This window comes from Sinohyriopsis cumingii, unplaced genomic scaffold, assembly GCF_028554795.1.
Source record: "Sinohyriopsis cumingii isolate HCF-2022 unplaced genomic scaffold, ASM2855479v2 utg000198l, whole genome shotgun sequence".
In the NCBI taxonomy this organism is placed as follows: domain Eukaryota; kingdom Metazoa; phylum Mollusca; class Bivalvia; order Unionida; family Unionidae; genus Sinohyriopsis; species Sinohyriopsis cumingii.
Window position 1 is genome coordinate 2045780 of NW_028315875.1, and position 23784 is coordinate 2069563.

Consider the following 23784-nt stretch of genomic DNA (forward strand, 5'->3'; position numbering starts at 1 on the left):
GATCTGTAACAGCAAGTGCCTGAAACCACTCTGCCATCTTGGGACCCCAGCCAACTGGTGTGTATTGCTATTTCAGCTATTTATCAGTCCACACAAGCAATCAGTGCTGTGTCAGCTAGTTACCAGACCAATCAAGCAATTAGTGCTGTGTCTGCCAGTTACCAGGCCAATCAAGCAATCAGTGCTGTATTTGCTAATTATCAGACCAGTCAAGCAATCAAAGCTGTCAGCTAATGTCCAGACAAATCAATTAGCAATCAGTGCTGTGTTATCTCATTACCAGACCAATCAACCAATCACTGCTGTGTCATCTCGTTACCAGACCAATTAGCCAATCACTAGTGCTGTGTCATCTCATTACCAGACCAATCAGCAAATCACTGCTGTGTCATCTCATTGCCAGACCAATCAGCAAATCACTGCTGTGTCATCTCATTACCAGACCAACCAGCCAATCACTGATATGCCATCAAATTACCAGATCAGGCAGCCAATCATTGTTGTATCAATTAGTTACTAGGCCAATCAGCTAATCAGTGTCAGTTGCTGTGTCTGCTAGTAACCAAACCAGTCAGCCAAAAAAGTTTAGAATAACTGAACATAAATAAATAATCTTTTCATTGCAATCTTCAATTCTATACCTGATTTAGGAGCTTTGATCTTTTCTTCTAGCTGTGCTCTAAATGAGGCTACACCCTTGTAACTATTTCTGGAACCATCATCCACAAATATAAAGTGAGTATGGTCAGGATTTAAGGGTACTGGTCTGCCATGTTCAATCACATTGCTGGTTTTAAAGTAGGCTGGAAATTTACCCTGAAATTAGATGAAAATGAACTTAAAAATTTCTTTCTTAATTGTGATGTGGGTAATATTAATTCCTACATTTTCTTGTAGACACCTGAAAGCATAATAATCAAAAGCAATTTTTCATTTATATGTTATGACACTATATATAGCCTTAAACTGAAAAAGAGAAAAAGTAAAACCCAACAAGTTTTGTAAATTCAACAAATAATTTATTTCCCTAGAATACAAAGTGAAAATTTAAAAAGAACTTACAGTATTCTGAATTAATCCCAAATAGTCCTAAAAATCTATCACAAGTCCAAAAGTATAAAGTGCTTCAAATGTCTAATCTCAAATGTGCTGATTTGCCAATAGCCTCAAATGTGCCAATTTGTGAACACTCTTTATGTATCACAATGATATAGTCCAAAATGTCTTTGAATGAATTCAGAGTAATCCAAAAATAGTCATTTAGTCCTAAAGTCAATGAGCACTTTGCAATTCCAATGATTAATTTAACAATAATAAATATATCCTCTCGAATTATACAGAACACAACTAAAATGTATTCCATTAAAACTGATGTTGAGATAAGGAATGATTAATTCTGTTGATTACTACCTTGATATGAAAATATAAGACACAATAACAGAACCAGGATGAAGATAAAAAGTTCATTTCCAGAATATTCTATGTTGTAAACAAGGTCAGGTCTCTTACTAAAGGTTTAGTAAAGAAAAGCTTACATAAAAAAGTCACTAAACATAAAATCTAAGAAACATTCTTCACTCCAACATGTTAGAACCACTAGGGAGAATTCACAACATGAGAGATAAAAGTAAACAGTTTTGGAACAATAATACAAGGGTGGGATATTTTACTATTCCATAGTGAATCAAAATATTTTTCATGTTTTATATATGTGTGTGTGTATATATATATATATAAATTTATACTGCCAAAAGAGTCATCATGACAGAGAGAGGGCCACCAAAAACCAAGGAGTGAGATGTGTTGCTCTGATGTTAAATCCGGGGCTTGAGCTGCTCAAGGGGTCATTATGATACAGGAGGCAGCCATCAATAACCAAGTATAAACATGTGAAGCTCTGCAATATATTCTAATATGAAGACAGATTCATCTATATCCCCTGCCTACCAAAATGACATGACAACAAGGCAATATTATCATCAATACAGATTCATATATATCCCCTGCCTACCAAAATGACATGACAACAAGGCAATATTATCATCAATACAGATTCATCTATATCCCCTGCCTACCAAAACAACATGACAACAAGGCAGTATTATCATCAATACAGATTCATCTATATCCCCTTCCTACCAAAATGACATGACAACAAGACAATATTATCATCAATACAGATTCATCTATATCCCCTGCAAACAAAATGACATGACAACAAGGCAATATTATCATCAACACCGATTCATCTATATCCCCTGCCTACCAATATGACATGACAACAAGGCAATATTAACATCAAGACAGACTCATCTATATCCCCTGCCTACCAAAATGACATGACAACAAGACAATATTATCATCAATACAGATTCATCTATATCCCCTGCAAACAAAATGACATGACAACAAGGCAATATTATCATCAACACCGATTCATCTATATCCCCTGCCTACCAAAATGACATGACAACAAGGCAATATTAACACGAAGACAGACTCATCTATATCCCCTGCCTACTAAAATGACATGACAACAAGGCAATATCAACATGACGACAGACTCATCTATATCCCCTGCCTACCAAAACGACATGACAGCAAGGCAATATTAACATCAAGACAGACTCATCTATATCCCTTGCCTACCAAAACGACATAACAACAAGGTAATATTAACATCAAGACAGACTCATCTATAGCCCCTGCCTAGCAAAACGACATGACAAGGCAATATTAACATCAAGACAGACTCATCTATATACCCTACTTACCAAAATAACATCACTACAAGGCAATATTAACATCATTACAGGTTCATCTATATCCCCTGCCTACCAAAATGACATTACAAGGCAATATTAACATCAAGACAGACTCATCTGTATCCCCTGCCTACCAAAATGACATGACAACAAGACAATATAATCATCAATACAGATTCTTCTATATCCCCTGCCTAACCAAAATGACATTACAAGGCAATATTATCATCAAGACAGACTCATCTATATCCCCTGCCTACCAAAATGACATAACAACAAGGCAATATTATCATCAAGACAGACTCATCTATATCCCCTGCCTACCAAAATGACATGACAAGGCAATATTAACATCAAGACAGACTCATCTATAGCCCCTGCCTACCAAAATGACATGACCACAAGGCAATATTATCATCATTACAGATTCATCTATATCCCCTGCCTACCAAAATGACATGACAACAAGGCAATATTATCATCATTACAGATTCATCTATATTCCCTGCCTACCAAAATAACAAGACAACAAGGCAATATTAACATGAAGACATATTCTTCTCTATCCCTTGCCAACAAAAATGACATGACAACAAGGCAATATTAACATTAAGACAGACATCTATATCCCCTGCTAAAAATGACATGACAACAAGGCAATAACAACAAGAAGACAGACTCATCTATATCCCCTACCATCCGAAACGACATGACAACAAGGCAATATCAACATAAATACAGATTCATCTATATCCCCTGCCTACCAAAATGACATGACAACAAGGCAATATTAACATGAAGACAGATTCATCTATATCCCCTGCCTACCAAAATGACATGACAACAAGGCAACATTAACATCAAGACAGACTCATCTATATCCCCTGCCTACCTAAATGACATGACAACAAGGCAATATTAACATGAAGACAGATTCATCTATATCCCCCGCCTACTAAAATGACATGACAACAAGGCAATATTAACATGAAGACATATTCTTCTCTATCCCCTGCCAATGAAAATGACATGACAACAAGGCAATATTAACATTAAGACAGACTCAGCTATATCCCCTGCCTAACAAACTGACAAGACAACAAGGTAATAACAACATCAAGACAGATTCATCTATATCCCTCGCCTACCAAAATGACATGACAACAAGACAATATTAACATCAAGGCAGATTCATCTATATCCACTGCCTACCAAACTGACAAGACAACAAGGTAGTAACACGAAGACAGACTCATCTATATCCCCTGCCATCCGAAACGACATGACAACAAGGCAATATCAACATAAATACAGATTCATCTATATCCCCTGCCTACCAAAATGACATGACAACAAGGCAATATTAATATGAAGACAAATTTATCTATATCCCCTTCCTACCAAAATGACATGACAACAAGGCAATATAAACATGGAGACAGATTCTACTCTATCCCCTGCCTACCAAAATGACATGACAAAAAAGCAATATTAACATCTAGACAGACTTATCTATATCCCCTGCCTAACAAAATGACATGACAACAAGGCAATATTAACATGAAGACAGATTCATCTATATCCCCTGCCTACCAAAATGACATGACAACATTTTGTACCTTTTGTGGATATTTTTGATGTATTTCTTAACAGCATCGGAGTTAAACTTTAGAATTGAAAATGTGAATAATGGATGGATGGATAAGCAGATAAAAACATTACAAACATTGAAACTTATGAATTCAAATAGTAACAGGTATATCTTGATCATGAATCTGGCACAGGAATCTAGCAATACTGTAGTGTACACAGAGTTGGGTTTTTTTAAATTCCTGAATATGTGGGTGGATGGATGGGGAGGAAGATGTATAAACCCTTACAAATACTGAAATACAGAAGCTGATGATCCCGATGGATGGACGGACGGATGGACAGACAAACAGACAGATAGATAGATAGATAGAAACATTAAGTACCAAATATAAATATTAAACAGTTTTGGAGATTTCCTCCAGGAACATCTAAATGATGGATGGATAAACAGTATGATGAACAAAAATAAAAACAATTTTGGAACTGATAAACATTCGTAATATCAAAAAGCATATCTAAACCACCAGTTAAATGAGTATAAAGTTCCATAGCTATATGCTGAATGAATATTTTGCTCTGGTAACAAAAGTCGGAATGATGGCTAATGAATGAACAGATAAATGGATGACAACATGATAATGACTGAACAGATAAATGGATGACAACATAGGTAATGAATGAACAGATAAATATATGACAACATGGGTAATGAATCAACAGATAAATGGATGACAACATGGGGAATGAATAAACAGATAAATGGATGACAACATGGGGAATGAATAAACAGATAAATGGATGACAACATAGGGAATGAATAAACAGATAAATGGATGACAACATGGGGAATGAATAAACAGATAAATGGATGATAACATGGGTAATGAATGAACAGATAAATGGATGACAGCCTTACAAATCTTGAAAATGAAAAGTGAAAGACATGTGCCTCACTAGCTATATACCAAATTTTACAGAGATAGCTAAGACAGTTGTTGACTTTTTCCCTGAATAGTGTAGATAATGGACTGATGGATGGACAGAGAAAGGAATAAAAACATTACAAATACTGAACCTGAAGAATTGTAATAGCAAAAGACACACCAGGACTAATAATCTAGTATTTGTAACAAATTTCACAGAACAGGCTTGGAGTTATGCTCCTGACACAAAAAAAGGGATGAAAGGATGGACTGATAGAACCCTTTTCTATATCCTCCACAAACTTCATTTTCAAGAGTTCATAAGACAATATGAATGAACTTCATTTGGGACTTTATATAAAGTACCATACCTTGTCATCATTTCCTTCCAGAAAGCGTCTGTCCTTGACATAACCCCAAGGTGCAATGCCAATGCATCGTAAAAGATGGGTCATACGATCATTGTCCCATGAAAAAGACTGCCCCTGTTGCACAGCTTGACCCACAGATTTCATCACACCCATGTTAAACCCCGATGTTATCAGCCAGGCATTTGTTGTCTTAGCAGCCTAAAAGAAATTTAAGAAAATTATTAATTTAAAAGTGCCTGACAATAATTCTTCTGCTGTGTTTCTGGAATGAAATGGCAAAACAAGCATAAATTTCATTAACAAATTATTAATTCATTAAAACAGTATGTTGTTCTTTTTTGGTTGGGACAGTATTATTTATTTCATAGTTTTATCAGGTACAGAAAAAATTACCTTTTTTACAATGTACTTACAATCAAGCACAGAGAGTAACCATGTTTTAAAGATGTTAGTTCATAGTACCTTGAAAATGTAATTATTTTATTGTACAAAGAACATAAATAATGGAAGGAAGCATTTAAAGTATACTTATGAAAGAATCTGTATTCTCTCTGACAGTTTATAATGCAAATAGTCAGAATAACTTTAATTGTAATTTTAACACCGTTTCATTTTGACTAAGGCTGTTACCAAAAGATGGAACAAGTAGTTCACTTGACTTATATATGGCCTCTGGGCCACCCCTCTTGGTACAAAAGATACAATCCACTCATGGTACAAAAGATACAATCCCCTCTTGGTACAAAAGATACAATCCCCTCTTGGTACAAAAGATACAATCCCCTCTTGGTACTAAAGATACAATCTCCTCTTGATACAAAAGATACATAATGTGTTCACTTGATAATAGTCACTTAATATTAGGAGAATATATATATATATAAGCAATGAAGAAGGTTGTTGTTGTTGTTGTAGGGTCTAACGCCATTTTTCAGCACACGATAGGCTATACACAGCGGCCAGTATTAATGGTGGAGGAAAAACTTGGGACAACCCCAGAAAGAATTATCGACTTTGGCTGAATCCGAGACTTGAACCCATGCAGACAGAGGTGAGATGGCAGTAATCCATAACGGAGAGCACTTTAGACCACTTGGCCACTCGGGGCCCCCAATGAAGAAGGTAGATCTTGTTTTTATAGTACAGTATGAAGACTAGGTGTTATGTCATATATAATTGCTGATACTGCTTTTCTACAACTTACTTGAAAATCTAAACAATATACAAATTTTACTGGTATTAATCACAAAATTTAATAGGGGTTGGTAGATGGAAATGACATTGAGAAATCTTGATACAAACAACTGGAACAGAATGAGCTAATATTCACAAAGAATATGAAGCTATATATAAATGTAATTTTCTAATTAAACTGTATTCATTACAAGGGGAACAATTCCACTTTTGAAAAAACAGCTTAGAGTTCTCAAAAATGAAAAGAAACCAGAATCATTTCAGGGCTCAAGCAAAATAAAATTTTAGGAAGAAGTCGATTCTCACTCCAAGGGCCACAAAGAAAGAAGTTTGAAATTAAAGCAAGACTTAGTTTGCATTGTCAAGTAATTGTATATGAGTGACACCCTTGTACTCACTGACAGCAGGATCAAATTCAATGAATCCAAAGTAAATTTAATCCTTGGTATGAGCGAATACCAGATCAATGCCAACTAACTACAGGAAGTGTACATGCACTTATTTCTGAAGGGGATTCTTTGAAATTTTACTTCAGTTAAAAGGGGATAGTAGAGTGCAAAATGGCATAAAGGACTGAAATCACTCTCAGTATACTGTCACGTATTTTGGGGGGATCACAAGGTGTAAGTGTAATGAACATCACCTCCATTTCCCAGTCAATTTACCAATTTAATTACTATAATGCATTGTTTCCTAGAGGCAAGACATGCTTCATATATAGTAATTTGTTAACTGCATTGTGTACTGGAACATGCCATCTCAGAATAATTTGACCCCATTGGAAAACAGCTTCGTTATGTATTGTAACATTGTGAAATTATTTTTGGCATATTTTATATTGTTAGTCATAACAGTATATTGAAATTATCTTGTATCATGCATAATTTAGACAGGACATTATCAATTTAATCCATAATTCCAATGTTTTCCCATACACTCATTGCCATAACATAATAATCCAACATGTGCAACCATTTGGTCGGCAAGTGCTATGCAATCTATTTGTCTCATGACATTTTTCTTAAACAGCACCACATACAATAAATGATGAGCTTCACTGTTATCTTGTCAGTGTTCAAAGCAGATGGAAATGTAGCACTCATGTCTTGAGCTATGTTACACAACCATAAACAGGCTATAAGTTTCTAATGAAATCTGATAGGCTTGTGGGAAATTCCAGAATTTATTTATTATTTATGAGGTGATGTCTGCTACCATATTGGTTACGATTTCACCTTTGGTGAATTATCACTGTGGTCAACCTATCTAAATGAAACTGAGAGATCATAATGGCTTAGATAATTCTGGAATTTATATACAAGTAAATTACATAAGTATCATTAAGTCACTTCTTTACTGTCTCACTTTACCTTCATTAATAGGCCAACTCCTGTTGCAATTTCACCTTATTAAACTCGCCACCATCAGCACCTGAAGGTTAATACTTCACCTTCACCTAATTTACTACCCTAACCCATGTCTTATACTTCTATAATTGTACCTCCCCCCCACTCTGAAGTCAATCACCTTTGCCTCCTGTGATTATCTGGTTTACATAAATCGTGTGTGAAATCTTATGTATATGTAATTGTATCAAAAGTCAGTAATTGCATGTTCCTCTGTTCTTGTACTTAAGGTAATTTACAAATAAATATTTTTTATTATTCTTTCTAACCAAAAGCTAGAAGGAGTACCAAAAAATCCTATCTTGTAGCCCTGATGTGGCATTACAGAATAATAACAAGTCATGATACTAACATCTGAATTATAAGAATCTGATGTGAACTTATCTATTCCAATAAGCAAACTCAAACAACATGTATACTAGTCATGCTGCTTTAGTACAACTATGTCTGATGCACACAAATTCAATATTTGCAATCATGTAGATCATAATTTGTAAAATTCCTTAATGTTGGCTCCTTTTTGTACATGATCTTTTCCCCAAAATAAAAATCAATCTTTTGTATATTATTTTCCATACATTGAAATAAATAATAATTTTTTTATTAAGAGTGATTACAAGAAATATGGGTTCAATGTGGAAATTATGAAGTTAGCACATGGAAAAAATATTAATGATGTTCACAATTATGTTACCCTAATCAAGCCATTATTGAAAGTGTCTCTCATTCTGCCATCCAACTTGAAATTTTTGGCTCCACCAACAACGGAGATTACAAGATTGGGAGGATATGGATCCATGATCCTCCAGTGTGACTTCATCAGTTCTAAAGCCTTATCCACACTGTCTGTATCACTTAGCCGGATGTACTGTAAAACAACAAAGGTCATCATAAATTCAAATGTAAAAACACATGTCCAGAAGTTCAAACAAATGTACTAACCTTTGTAACCAACAGCAAGCACTGTAAGCCCAGACCTACAATCATATACTGTGCTGGCAAATTATGGTTTATATAGTTGACTCTTTGCTTGATTTCCCATGCTCCTCTCTGCTTATTCTCTTTCAAAATATTGCTCACACAATATTTTAAGTTTCTCAATTGTCTCTACCATTGTTCATTGTCTCCATGGAAGTCTGACTGGTTCCTACTATTGTTCCCTATTTATGTATTGAAAACCCATCAAGAATGTGGGTAAAAGAACCAGACTAAATATGGTGCTTCAGATGTTTGACATTCTAACATCACCGGAAAATTATGATGTGTGCTCACATGCTACCTTAAAATGCCATTAGCTTTGTATTCCATCAATGAAATTAAATGATTCTTGGCATTTTCTCTGGCATATTATACAAACTCTTCAGATTATATACCAAAAATACATATGAGCAAAAGCCATAGTAAATAGTCTAAATTAATGTGTCTGACTCATACAGTTAAGAAAAAGTGTGGTTTTCTCCAGGTGCCATTTTACCACCAAATGTACAGCACTGTTGCATGCTATCCTACTAAGAGGAGATAACACATGGTCAGGAGGATAATTATTACCTGCTTTGATGAAATATACCACTGTTGATCTGGGTCTGTGCAACATGCACTTAAATGTGTCTAATGCATATAGACAAAACAACTGTGTTTTGTTCCGAGTGGATGGAAAGAATGAGTTTGATATGGGTAAGAAATATGTTGAGGTAGTCAGGCCAACATGCATGTTCCTACGCCATATCAAATGAGCTCTTTCCTCCAACTAGAAAGAAATCAATTATGTGGTCTGGTACTGATTACATATCCCATTTTTATTCATACATTCTTTTAAGCTTTTTTAATATATACTTTAAAAAATGAAGTAGCCATTTCACGTTTTATGAAAGATAATATACAACCTTCTGAAAAATACCCAAGTATATAACCAGAGCTATAGAATAGACATATACTGTGCAGTTCTGTCCTCAGTCTGTCAGCATTGAAAATTTGCTCTTCAGCTTTGAATTTTTCAAAAAAAAATATGGGACATACATAGATTTAAACTACAGTCATAGATAAGTGGATTTTTTTCATGACTTCTCAAATGGAACATAGGTTTTAGATCAGTAAGCAACCCTTTTTCTTATAACCTATTTACTGAATACACACACTCTACTTCCAAGCAAATTTCAGAGCAAATGTCAGAGACTAACAGTAATACATTCAGTTTTATACAGAAAGCTCATTCATTTACTGCACTTTCAAAATTACTGATGCACTGAACTTAAAGGTGATAATTTAAGCATAAATTTGTGATGAACTGAAGATTAAGTCTCCTTCCAACATATGGACTAAATTTAATATCCATTTGGATATATTTTAACATGAAAATTCTAAACAACATCATCTTGTTTTCTTGTCTATATTTCTACCTGAAAAGTCACAAGAATTTAAAATGTAAAAGAACATACACTTCCCTGTGTGTGCCCCAGTAATGAAAAAGTCTCAACAACATTGTAACAAGATGTAGCACTTCAAAATTCGCATTACAGTCAAAAGCAACAGTACTGCTCTAAGGTATGTATACCATTATGTTGCAATGCCAGCTTCATCCTCAGATTTATTAGATAAATTTGATTCCTAAGTAATATTAATAGCCAAATTGAAAGTTCCTCCATGTAAACTTGTTCCTTAAAAAAGTATTTTAAAAAAATCTGCAGTCCATATTTTTGAAACTCTGAATGTGAAATTGAATCTGGGTAAGTTTGGAATTTTAGATTTACATTGTAGAATGTCTCTTCTTCATGTCATCATTGCTGTAGCTGGAAACAGGATTGATGGGTGCATGGTTCAAAAGTTTTTGTTCTTTCTTAGAACTTTTTGTTTAAGGTTATTGCACCAGAATTCAGTACTTTATGGAAATAGAAAACTCATTTCAAGTTCAAATGCTCTAGCCTGATATGCCCTTATTCAACCTGTTTATCTTTACATGACTACCTGAGTTTTTCTTGCTAAATTGTATGAATTAATAATACTACCTTAATAATACTACCATTACAAGATTTCAGAGGCAAAGTACTCCTTCATATATTTGGTGTGTCAACTTTGTCTTACAATTTACTGTTCAGCATTCTGTCCAAAATAGTGTTGTCAACCTCAACAAACTCAATTTTTCAGTGGTATATACTGTGAAAAGCCCATAAACTTCTCAGTGGTAGATACTGTGAAAAGCCCATAAACCTCTCAGTGGTAGATACTGTGAAAAGCGTATAAACTTCTCAGTGGTAGATACCGTGAAAAGCCCATAAACTTCTCAGTGGTAGATACCGTGAAAAGCCCATAAACTTCTCAGTGGTAGATACTGTGAAAAGCCTATAAACTTCTCAGTGGTAGATACCGTGAAAAGCCCATAAACTTCTCAGTGGTAGATACTGTGAAAAGCCTATAAACTTCATGTTGCTGCTTATGGTACTCCCCCATTATCCCCAATGGCACAAATGGCCATTTTGGCCCAATATGACTACATTTCTTAAAATTACAAATGTGTGCTGGAATTGTTTAATAACTAAAGTGTACAGAAATAAATTACTCAGGGTATTTTAAAAGTGGACTATTAATGAATATTTTAAGTTGTAAAAGTAGTTCTAGGCTGGGTATGTGACATGGAAATTTTAAGCATGAATCAATGTTCGTGCACAATGAATAAGACCACAGTACTTTATGTCATTCTAAAACAGTTCACCAAAGATGCCCATTCACCACAATATGGAACAACCCCAGTTCTTCTGGAACAGGAGTCCACATACTGATCTTAAAAACAAAAATTAAAAAGCTCAAATCAATCTGAGATCACTCACCTAGCCATCACTTACCTCAAGACCAAAAGCCAAGGCAGTTGGCAAGAAATCTAGGTTATATAAAGCTTTCTGATCTTAAAAGTTATTTTTCTATCTTTTTAGAAATGACAGCCATATTGGATGGCCAATTGTCATCATTTGTGCAAAGTTGACTAAACCATGACTGAGTATGCCATCTGTCACATTTTGTAAACCAATCGTCTAATCAGTTCTTGCAGAAAACTCATCTTAATTTGTTTTAAATTTGTAGCATCAGCAATATACATTTTGCTTGCAGATTAATATAAATGGAATAAATCTCAAAGACCCTCTTGCAAGGATGCTTTCTGACAAATTTATATAAGTTATTTTCATCAATTGTTGAGAAATTTTATAAGTTCATTTTGATTGCTCTATTTTTAGTAATAATGGCTGTAAGTGATGACACACTGGCACCAACATGAAAGGTTGTATGCCAGAGTGTTGTAAAATTCGGTCAATTTTTTTTCATTAGTTTCTGAAAAAGAGCTTGGATTTTTTTTATACAAATTTTTATATTATTTAGTAATGGCAGTCATATTTTTACATCAAACTGTTTGTACAAACTGAAATGCCTCAGATTTGAATAAGAGGTCTGTTGAAAGTATTTTGATTTTCAGCTAAGACATCTATATTTTATAGCATAACTACACAACTCGTAGAAATCTAAAAGTCTTTATTCCAAAATGCTCACTCAGTGTCAAATTTGGTTGAAATGTTTTCAGCAGGTTTTTAAAACATTGCTTGAAGGTTTGCATTTTCCAGGTAACAGCAATACAATATACAATGAAAAGGTCTTCATGCCAGAGATTTTTTTTCTTCTTCAAATCTGGTCACACTTTCCAGTGGTTTGTAGAAATCATTTCAAGTTACTGTTACAATCTTTTATTTTTCTCTAATTAGTCATTGCGGTTTTGTCTCCAATTAATCACTGATGTATTATTTGTCTCCAAATAGTCATTGCTGTATTATTTGTCTCCAATTAGTCATTGTTGTATTATTTGTCTCCAATTAGTCATTGCTGTACTATTTGTCTCCAATTAGTCACTGCTGTGTCATTTGTCTAAAATTAGTCCTTGCTGTATTAGTCTCCTATTGGTCACAGCTGTATTATTTGTCTCCAATTAGTCGTTGCTGTATTTGTCTCAAATAAAGTCAGTGCTGTATTATTTGTCTCCAATTAGTCACTGCTGTATTATTAGTTTCCAGTTAGTCATTGTTTTATTATTTGCCTCCAACTAGTCACTGCTGTACTATTTGTCTCCAATTAGTCACTGCCATATTACTTGTCTCCAATTAGTCATTCCTGTATTATTAGTCCCCAGTTAGTAACTGCTGTATTATTTGTCTCAGCTATTAGGCTGTTCATTAGCATTATGCTAATCACAAATCAACTATTAGGTTGTTCATTAGTGTTATACCAATCAGGTGTCAGTATTTCTAAGTATGCAGTAGTTAATCATTCATGCAGCAAGAGAACATAGAGCTTCACTTTACTGGTGTCCAAAAATATTAGCAAGTGAAGCGTTTCAATACAACTTTCACTTAATATTGAATCACCAGACATAAAGTGAGTCATTGTTGCTGTTACTTCTATTTAGCCACAAGAATAAGTGTTATCACCATTAAATGACTGACTACAGGACCACAAAATGTGTTGAGATTTTTCAAGTGCACTGCACACAGATGCACCTACTTGGTACATGTAGTCCATGAGTATATATGGACACAGGACAAAGTCTAACTGTACTTAGTGTGTCATATATACTCATGGACTACATGTACTAAGTCTAACTGTACTTAGTACATGTATTCCATGAGTATATATGGCACACAGGACAAAGTCTACCTGTACTTAGTACATGTATTCCATGAGTATATATTGCACACAGGACAAAGTCTACCTGTACTTAGTACATGTATTCCATGAGTTTATATGGCACACAGGACAAAGTCTACCTGTACTTAGTACATGTAGTCCATGAGTAGATATGGCGCACAGGACAAAGTCTACCTGTACTTAGTACATGTAGTCCATGAGTATATATGGCACACGTACAGGACAAAGTCTACCTGTACTTAGTACATGTATTCCATGAGTATATATGGCACACAGGACAAAGTATACCTGTACTTAGTACATGTATTCATGTATTCCATGAGTATATATTGCACACAGGACAAAGTCTACCTGTACTTAGTACATGTAGTCCATGAGTTTATATGGCATACAGGACTAAGTCTACCTGTACTTAGTACATGTAGTCCATGAGTATATATGGCACACAGGACAAAGTCTACCTGTACTTAGTACATGTATTCCATGAGTATATATTGCACACAGGACAAAGTCTACCTGTACTTAGTACATGTAGTCCATGAGTATATATGGCACACAGGACAAAGTCTACCTGTACTTAGTATATGTAGTCCATGAGTTTATATGGCATACAGGAAAAAGTCTACCTGTACTTAGTACATGTAGTCCATGAGTAAAGATGGCACACAGGACAAAGTCTACCTGTACTTAGTACATGTAGTCCATGAGTATATATGGCACATAGGACAAAGTATACCTGTACTAAGTTTAGGCTCAAATAAACAGTAACAATATACACAGTGAAAACAGCAAGCTTTGAAAAAATTAACAAACTATTTATTTCCCTGGAAAAATGCTGTAAAAATAAAAAAATATGAACTAACAGTTTTAAGAATCAAATCCAAAAATAATCCAAGATGAATTAATGAATAAAATTTTCAAAGTTCTAATACTGAAATGTTCTAATGAATTCAAGTTCGAGTCCTGACAAAGAATCCAAGTCCTAGTGTTTAGAAGCCCAACTGAGATTATTTCTCTAACAAAATGATGGTTTAAAACTTGAATTTTACACGAAACAGATGCCTGGATAAGGGTCACATGATTATGTTAAAATATAAAAAATCACGTAGCTCCTGTATGTCCTTGATAATATCCAATCATTTTACTTCAAGAATAAAAGTTGTTAACTTCACTAAAAACTATTTGCAAATCAAGGGTCACATATCCAATACAGCCTCTATCTCAACCGTATTATTCCCACAATAAAAATAAATTTTAAAAGTTTACAGCTGCCATACATTACTGGGATTTACCTTAGTTGAAAATATCTCTATCTGCCTTTTATTCTCATATTATTTCTCACCTTTGCTGGCTTTGTTCCTCCTATATGCTCCACATTAACAAAGTTAATTTTTCCAAAGGAAGTAGTGGGTTGGGCATGTATATATTTGTCTGGGGTCCATTCCTCATGAATAGAGGAAAGATTCAATGGGGGTGGTTCATTTTTCTTTGCCATTATCTCATGCAACTCTGAAGAAGAGAAAGGAAACCAAAAAAATGTAATTAGTAGTTTAACAAAGAAATATGAAAGTTGTTAATTTAAGTCTAGCCTGCACTAAACTTGTCTTCTCTATATAGCAGTCACCTGCATATAATGGCCATGAATTACAATAATCCCATTCATTAACTGGATATAGTCATGTATAAAAAGTCCCATTCAAACATAAATTAGTGCCTACTGATCTCGATATAAAGTCATGTATAAAAAGTCCCATTTAAACATAAATAAGTGCCTATTGATCTCGATATAAAGTCATGTATAAAAAGTCCCATTCAAATATAAATAAGTGCCTATTGATGTCGATGTAAAGTCATGTATAAAAAGTCCCATTCAAACATAAATAAGTGCCTACTGATCTGGACAAAAAGGTCAAATACACATAAAGGCTAGTTTCTGAAAGATCAGACTTTTATTATAAGAAAGGTCTAAATGCTGCAGCAGTATAATTATGTCTGAAGAACCTACATGCATTTGCATGAATAAGCATAGAGAATCAGACCCATTTAGTGTCTAACTTCACAGTGGTCATCTTCACAGTGGTCATCTTAACAGTAGTCATGTTCACAAGCACATACATGTGACAGCACAGAGGAAAGTCATTTCTCCCAAATATCAAAGTCCAGCATGAACTCTGGAGTTACACCATACTGTAGGGCACATATATGAATGGAACAAAAATAACAGGTACCTCCTGATTGTGTTAAATAATTGAAATTAATGATAGAGAAATAAAATACAGCTAAGATTATTATCATACTGGATGAAAAATAATAATAATTTTTCCTGTCCCAAGATTTACATCCATTATTGCATCTATAGATCTACAGAACAATGTGTTACATTATTTCCTGATAGACATGATTATCACCAAAACATTTTAAGTCATGTGAGATGCAATAAATAAAAATGTCACATATAAAATCAAGCAATCAAACGGGAAAAATGTTTACTTATGTCAAGTAAAAAGAAATTACTAAGTAAATTTTTATTAGTGTATATTTTTATATGTGCATATATTAATTGCCATGCATGCAAAATAATAGTTATGTTTTCCTGTTTTAAGATTTACATCCCTTAGGGCAGAGTTTCCTGACAACTTTATAGAACAATGTATTACATCATTCCCAGTCAGAATTGATTTTTCATGAAAGACCTGATGGTCATGTGATATGTCATAAATCAAAATATCATATTTTTATGACACATTAGAGTAGATCATAATGCCTTAACATTATATATCTTCCTAGAGCTTGTGTGTATATGGCATTTTATTATTCTAAAGCAATTTAAATGGCAATTCTTATACTACATAGTGTACTACAATAAAAAATAGACCTTTGATTTGGAATACTTGAAGTTTTATGAACCTAGAAATTACATGATATTAACTGCATACAGGTCAACATCACTTCAAGATTCATGGATTGTTAATATTTGTAAAATATTTCTCTGATTGATGAATATTATAACAAAAGAAAAACTTCACTACCATCTGAAATAAAGTGATGATGTATGGCTGGAATAGAGTCTAGCAATTCCTGTTCTCGAGACATAGGTGATGACACTTGGTGTATGCGGTCATAGTTCAAAAATTTGTAAAAATAATGTCCTGTGAGTATCTCACCGCAATGGCATCTGGAAGAAAAAAAACAAATAAATACACAAATTCTGATTAGTAAATCAAATCAGTTAAAGATAACCACAGTTCAAGAAATATTAAAGTTTTTTAAAATTATGTGCTTTATGAAGATTTAAAATTTTTAAGTGAGGAAAATAGAAGAAAGAAAACAGCTGCTGTGTCTTTCCATTAGATATTTTAGATCAAGTTTTTAAAAAAATATTTATTATAATGTTCAAATAGACAGTCATTTTGTGTCACGACTTGTAAAAAATGAAAATAAATATTCCAACTTACTTCAAGTCTATTCTTCTTTTGACTTTCTGATTAGGAAGTGGAACAAATCTAATGCATTCTTTCTGCTTAAAATTCTGCCTTATGAATGTTCTCATTTCTTTCATGTACTGAAAGGCAAATAGTTAAGTGAAAAATTACTGCATAATGAGCCAGCAATATCAAGTCTGATAATAGAATATTCAAAATGTATTTGTTACAATAGATTTACTGACTAACTTCTAGTATGATACATGTAAATGATTATATAAACTTCACAAATGCTGCACATCAGTTAACTTTCCTGAAAAAAAACAGACCTGGTCTGACACTAGAATCAACATTTTCTGATGAGATGGCAGGTTATAGAGCTTTGAAAATGATATGTGACAGGCTACCCTAAAAGAAACATGTATTTGTGAAATCAGTATGCTCCCACTAGACAAAAACAATTTTACATAGCCAAATAATTTAACAGTTTCCAAAAACTTGAATTATTTTGCAATGGCATGAAACTTGAATCACATCTTCTATATATGCACACTGTTATGACTCTTAAACTACTTAACAGAAAAACAAAACCAACACGTTTAGTAAACTTTTCAACAAATAATATATTTCCAAAAGTTAAAAAATGAAAATTTATAAAGAAATTACAGTATTGTAAAATAAGTCCCAGATAATTCTAAAAGTTCTATCACAAGTCCAAAAGTATAGAGTGTTCTAAATGAATTCCAGTGGTGATCCGAATAAATTGTATTCATGAATGTGCTGATATACCAATAATCTTGAATGTTTTGATTTGCTTAGTCTTGATATATCACAATGATATCATCCAGACTGTCTTTGAATGAATTCACAATAATCTCAAAATAGTATTTTAGTCCAAAAATGTCAATGAACAATGTAATACCAGTGAAAAATTTGAATAAATAATTCTTTTCAAATTATATCTGAACACAACACAAAAATTTGAATAAATAATTCTTTTCAAATTATATCTGAATGGGAATGAATAATTAATTGTTTACTTGGTCTTCTTTATAAACAGACTGACTTACTACACAATAAAATACCCTGGACCTAGGTCATTGTCATGAAATTGTATAAATCTGTCATTTTATTTATATTAAATACATGTAATCAGGTTTAGTTTTGGTGTAGAGTGTTACCGGAGGGTGGTTTATGTATATCATATATTATTTCGAAATGGTGAGTTTGGTTCATCCCATGCTGCATGAGCAAAGTGCTTATGATGGGTGTGATGTGATTTGGATTTTTAACGTAGCTTTAACAATTTTTCAGTCATATCGCTACAATGTCTGCAATGTGGCAGTTTATAGTGATGTCTAGCACTGAGGCATCATGCTGCAGACATGTAGCATGATGTCCCACCCAGTCACATTATCCTGACACTGTGCCGACCAGTCCTAACACTAACCTCTTAATGCTGAGCGCCAAGCGAGGCAGCTGTTAGTACCATTTTTGTAAGTCTTTGGTATGACTCGGCTGGGGATCGAACCCACGACCTGCAGCATCCGAGGCATTGTCAGTGATGAGTTTACTTTAATGATGTGCGATCTCCAGCTGTAGAGGTATCCAAGTCTAATATTATTTTCCTGTTTGTATTATAGGATATAATTGTTTTATTATCACATTTATCTTTTATTTTAGGTAATTCCAACTTGTGTCATATAATATATTGTTATAGTCTGTTTTCTAGGTTACCTGTACGTAACTTAACAGAAGGATTATATCCACAATAATGTTTGATTTATTAAGGAAGAGAAGGTGTTAAATAATGTAAGATATTTGTCAGACACAGGTTCACTTCCAAACCTGATTATCACCAATAGTATAATTTGTATAAAATAATAAACTCAAGTTTACACTACACAACGCCATTACGTGCTGTTATAAATGACCGTGTCATTTCTAGTACATGGATTCAGATATTATATTTTCAGCTGACTCATTGGTGGTTGATTGATTATTGATGACTGATTGCTCATTGATGACTGAATGGAGATTGACTGATTGATAGCCGGTGACTGGTAAATGATGACTGATGAATGCTGAATGTAGTTGCTGAAGGAGTGAAGGAGGGTTGGAGTGATAGTTATGCTGTATGTCCATATATGGACTGTACTGTAGGTGTTGTCTAGCTGTGGTGCTAATTTGGGTTGTATTATACCCAGTGTGCTGCTGTCGGGGATACATTGGCCCAGAAGAAGATAAAGGTCATCCTGTGTTGAAGAACCAAGGTTAATGGACCAATAGGCCTGAAGAGAACATAAGATTTTACGAATCTTCAGGCAGATAAGGAGGGGCAGACCATATGTTGTGGCCCCTCAACCATTCAACATAGTGTTGGGGCTGAGAAGATCTTTCAGATTTGTGTTTGACTCCACAAGATATATGTCCTAATGTTTCATATCATATTTCATTATTTGACTGAAAACAAGTCATATTTCACTATCTGAGTGAAAAATCATCATATTTCACTACCTGAGTGAAAACAAGTTATATTTCACTATTTGACTGAAAACATGTTATATTTCATTATTTTAGTGAATTATATAATTTATGTGAGGAAATTGTCAATGTGTACATGAATCATTTTGCATATCAGTATACATTTCATTTAAATCACAATACATTATCGGGTTCATGCACATTTTGTTCAATATCCAATATTTGGATTTTGTTGATGCACGAATCAATTTCATTGAATCATTCATAAATAAACACTGTATTTTTGTCACCATCAAAAGTGTTATAATCCAACCCCAGCCCAGTTATCATGTTACAGTCATTTCCAGTGGAAGGAAAGGTCAGGTCTGTTTACTTAAACTTTAGCAAACAACCTGACAAAAATCACACAGACCATAGAATTACCAGAGGAAACACCAAGGTCCTGAGCTAAACAAAATTATATTGGTCAGGTAGGCCCAAAACTCCTACCCTCAATTACAGAGAAAGGTCAAGCACACAATACAAATTGGAATGCTCCAGTGGCCTAGTGGTTAGAGCATTCACCTTGGATGCGGGAGGTCGTGGGTTCGATCCCCGGCCGAGCCATACCAAAGACTTACAGAAATGGTACTAACAGCTGCCTTGCTTGGTGCTCAGCATTAAGAGGTCAGTTTTAGGACTGGTTGGCCTGGTGTCAGGATAATGTGACTGGGTGGGACATCATGCTACATGTCTGTGGCATGATGCCCCAGTGCTAGTCATCACTATAAACTGCCACACTGCAGACATCGTAGCAATGTGACTGAAAAATTGTTAAAGCTACATTAAAAATCCAAATAACACACACACAATACAAATTAAATATACATAACAATACATACATGGACACAAATTTATTTTGTCTAAATTAAGTTCAATTTCATGGCTCCAAGTTTAAAGAGTTTGCGCTACTGAATTAGAATGCATTTGCAACAGACACAAGAGCATACAGATATAAGCATAAATGGATGTATAGACACAAGGACATACAGACATGCAGGAATGGATGTATAGACACAAGGACATACAGACATGCAGGAATGGATGTACAGACACAAGGACATATAGATAAATGCATCAATGGATGTACAGACACAAGGACATACAGACATATGCATGAATGGATATAGAGACACAAGGACATACAGACATGCATGAATGGATGTATAGACACAAGGACAAATAGACATATGCATGAATGGATGTACAGACACAAAGACACACCGATATATGCATCAAAGGATGCACAAACACAAGGACATACAGATATATGCATCAATGGATACACAGATACAAGGACATACAGACATATGCATGAATGAATATAGAGACACAAGGACATACAGACATGCATGAATGGATGTATAGACACAAGGACAAATAGACATATGCATGAATGGATGTACAGACACAAGGACACACCGATATATGCATCAAAGGATGCACAAACACAAGGACATACAGATATATGCATCAATGGATACACAGATACAAGGACATACAGACATATGCATGAATGAATATAGAGACACAAGGACATACAGACATGCATGAATGGATGTATAGACACAAGGACAAATAGACATATGCATGAATGGATGTACAGACACAAGGACACACCGATATATGCATCAAAGGATGCACAAACACAAGGACATACAGATATATGCATCAGTGGATACACAGATACAAGGACATACAGACATATGCATGAATGAATATAGAGACACAAGGATATATAGATAAATGCATGTATGGATGCACAGTCACAAAAGCATACAGATATATGCATAAATGGATGTACAGACACAAGGACATACAGACATATGCATCAACGGATATACAGACAGAAGGACAGACAGAAGGGCATACAGACATGCATGAATGGATGTACAGACACAAGGACAAAAAGAAATATCCATGAATGGATGTACAGACACAAGGACAAGAAGAAATATCCATGAATGGATGTACAGACACAAGTACATAAAGACATGCATAAATGGATATACAGACACAAGGACATACAAATATTTGCATGAATGGATGTACAGATACAAGGACATACAGACATATGCATGAATGGATATACAGACACAAGGACATACAAATATTTGCATAAATGGATGTACAGATACAAGGACATACAGACATATGCATGAATGGATGTACAGATACAAGGACATACAGACATATGCATGAAAGGATGTACAGACACAAGGACATACAGACAGATGTGTGATTGGAAGTACAGACACAAGGACATACAGCCATGGATGTGCAAACACACTGACAAACTGCAAAAAATCAATAATCTGTCTTCTTTTATTGCAGATGGACCATTATATAAAAATAAAATAAGTGAATGAGAAATTACAGTAAAAAATTTGTAACAATGTACATTTGGTCCTTGCATCCCACTAAAAATCTTCATTAGTATCCGAAATACCTCTGTTTGCATAGGTTTGAGTCTCGGACTCAGCCAATGTGGATATGTGAGAAAGCTTGCCGGTAGCTTCTCGTGGGTCAGTGGTTCTTTCTGGGGTTTTCCTGGGCTTTTCCTCCACCATTAATACTGGCTGCCATGTATAGCCTATCTTGTGCTGGAAAATGGTGTTAAACCCTATAACAACAACAACAAGTATCCAAAATGATGACAACAGATAATGTAAACTTTGTCAGTACCACAAGTATTGTTGTTAATGATGGATAGTGTCAATTTTACAATAAAGCTGAAGTAAGTGTCAAATATCACTATGTTGTAAATTGTCCATGTTTTAACAATACACACAATATCTAATATTTGAAAACAAACAAAGCATAACAAAACAACCTTTAATTATGAAAATAAATCAAGATTACATACCAAGGAGTAATTCAACATCATATAAACTCAAAATCTATTTCAAAATAACATAAAATAATTTGAAATTAAGTAAATTCAGCTTACTAATAATTATGAAATTTTGAACATAAATTGAATATTTTGTATCATATGTAGAAATGCATATTTGTCTTTGACATTTCATAATTGTTCAGCATACTGTACTATAATGTCATATACTCTGTTTAAAAACATCATTATTTAACTGAGAGATGTGTTATGTAAATCTATATAATTTTCAGATCCAAGTACATGTTTTTATTTAATTTTTATAATTTTTATTCATGGTTGTAAGTTGTACATATATTTTTATGTTTAGTTACATTTTGCTTATATGACTAAAGTATGTTAAGAGCCTAAAATAACAATTTATCAATGAATAGATGCTGACATATGTGTTGACAATTACTATAATTATCTTAATAGTAATATTTAATGATGACTTTGGGTTAATTTCTCATTGGCTGATGGGGTCAGGACAGTTATAGAAGAATGCAGTAACTTCCCATTGGTTCAGCTAGGTCACATGAATAGGCAAGTTCGAGATAAATAGACTAGTAAGATCTGTTACAAGGAGTACGTTGTGAAATATAGTCATAAAAGAAGGTGTATATAAAGAGAGAAATGAGCAATCTGATTCACTCCTATTTTGGAGTCATTTTCATTTCTTGTGTTCCTAATGTAAGTCTGCTGATGATTTTTCTATTTTGTACTTAGATATTATTTGAGAGGAAAAACATTTTTTTGACTGTTCACTGCAAACAGAAAGTGCTCATTATTTGGACAATAATATTATTCTGGAACTAATGTAAATTATTCAAAGGAGTTCTGGACAGCACCATATTGACAATGTCATGATTCCTGGTTGACCAGTACATTTCTGGTCTTGAAATTTATAAGGAGCTTTTCATTCTCTTGGGCTTTCATAGAACTTTGTCAGGATTATTTTGGATTCACTTCATAATAGTGTAAGTTCCTCTCACATTTTCATTTATAATTCAGATAATTAAATTGTTTTTGTTTT

General features: G+C 34.0%; 1 protein-coding gene across 1 annotated transcript in view; it reads right to left on the bottom strand.

Annotated features, from left to right (window-relative positions):
- LOC149774573 (transient receptor potential cation channel subfamily M member 8-like) overlaps nt 1–23784 on the bottom strand; it is a 97552-nt gene that overhangs the window by 72612 nt on the left and 1156 nt on the right. Inside the window, exons 2-7 of the mRNA XM_089945023.1 lie at nt 17387–17493; nt 16961–17106; nt 15274–15440; nt 8947–9120; nt 5653–5850; nt 642–816 (exon numbers count right to left, since the gene is read on the bottom strand). Of these exons, the coding sequence (XP_089801149.1) occupies nt 642–816; nt 5653–5850; nt 8947–9120; nt 15274–15440; nt 16961–17106; nt 17387–17493 (967 nt within the window). The remainder of the gene's footprint in view (nt 1–641; nt 817–5652; nt 5851–8946; nt 9121–15273; nt 15441–16960; nt 17107–17386; nt 17494–23784) is intronic.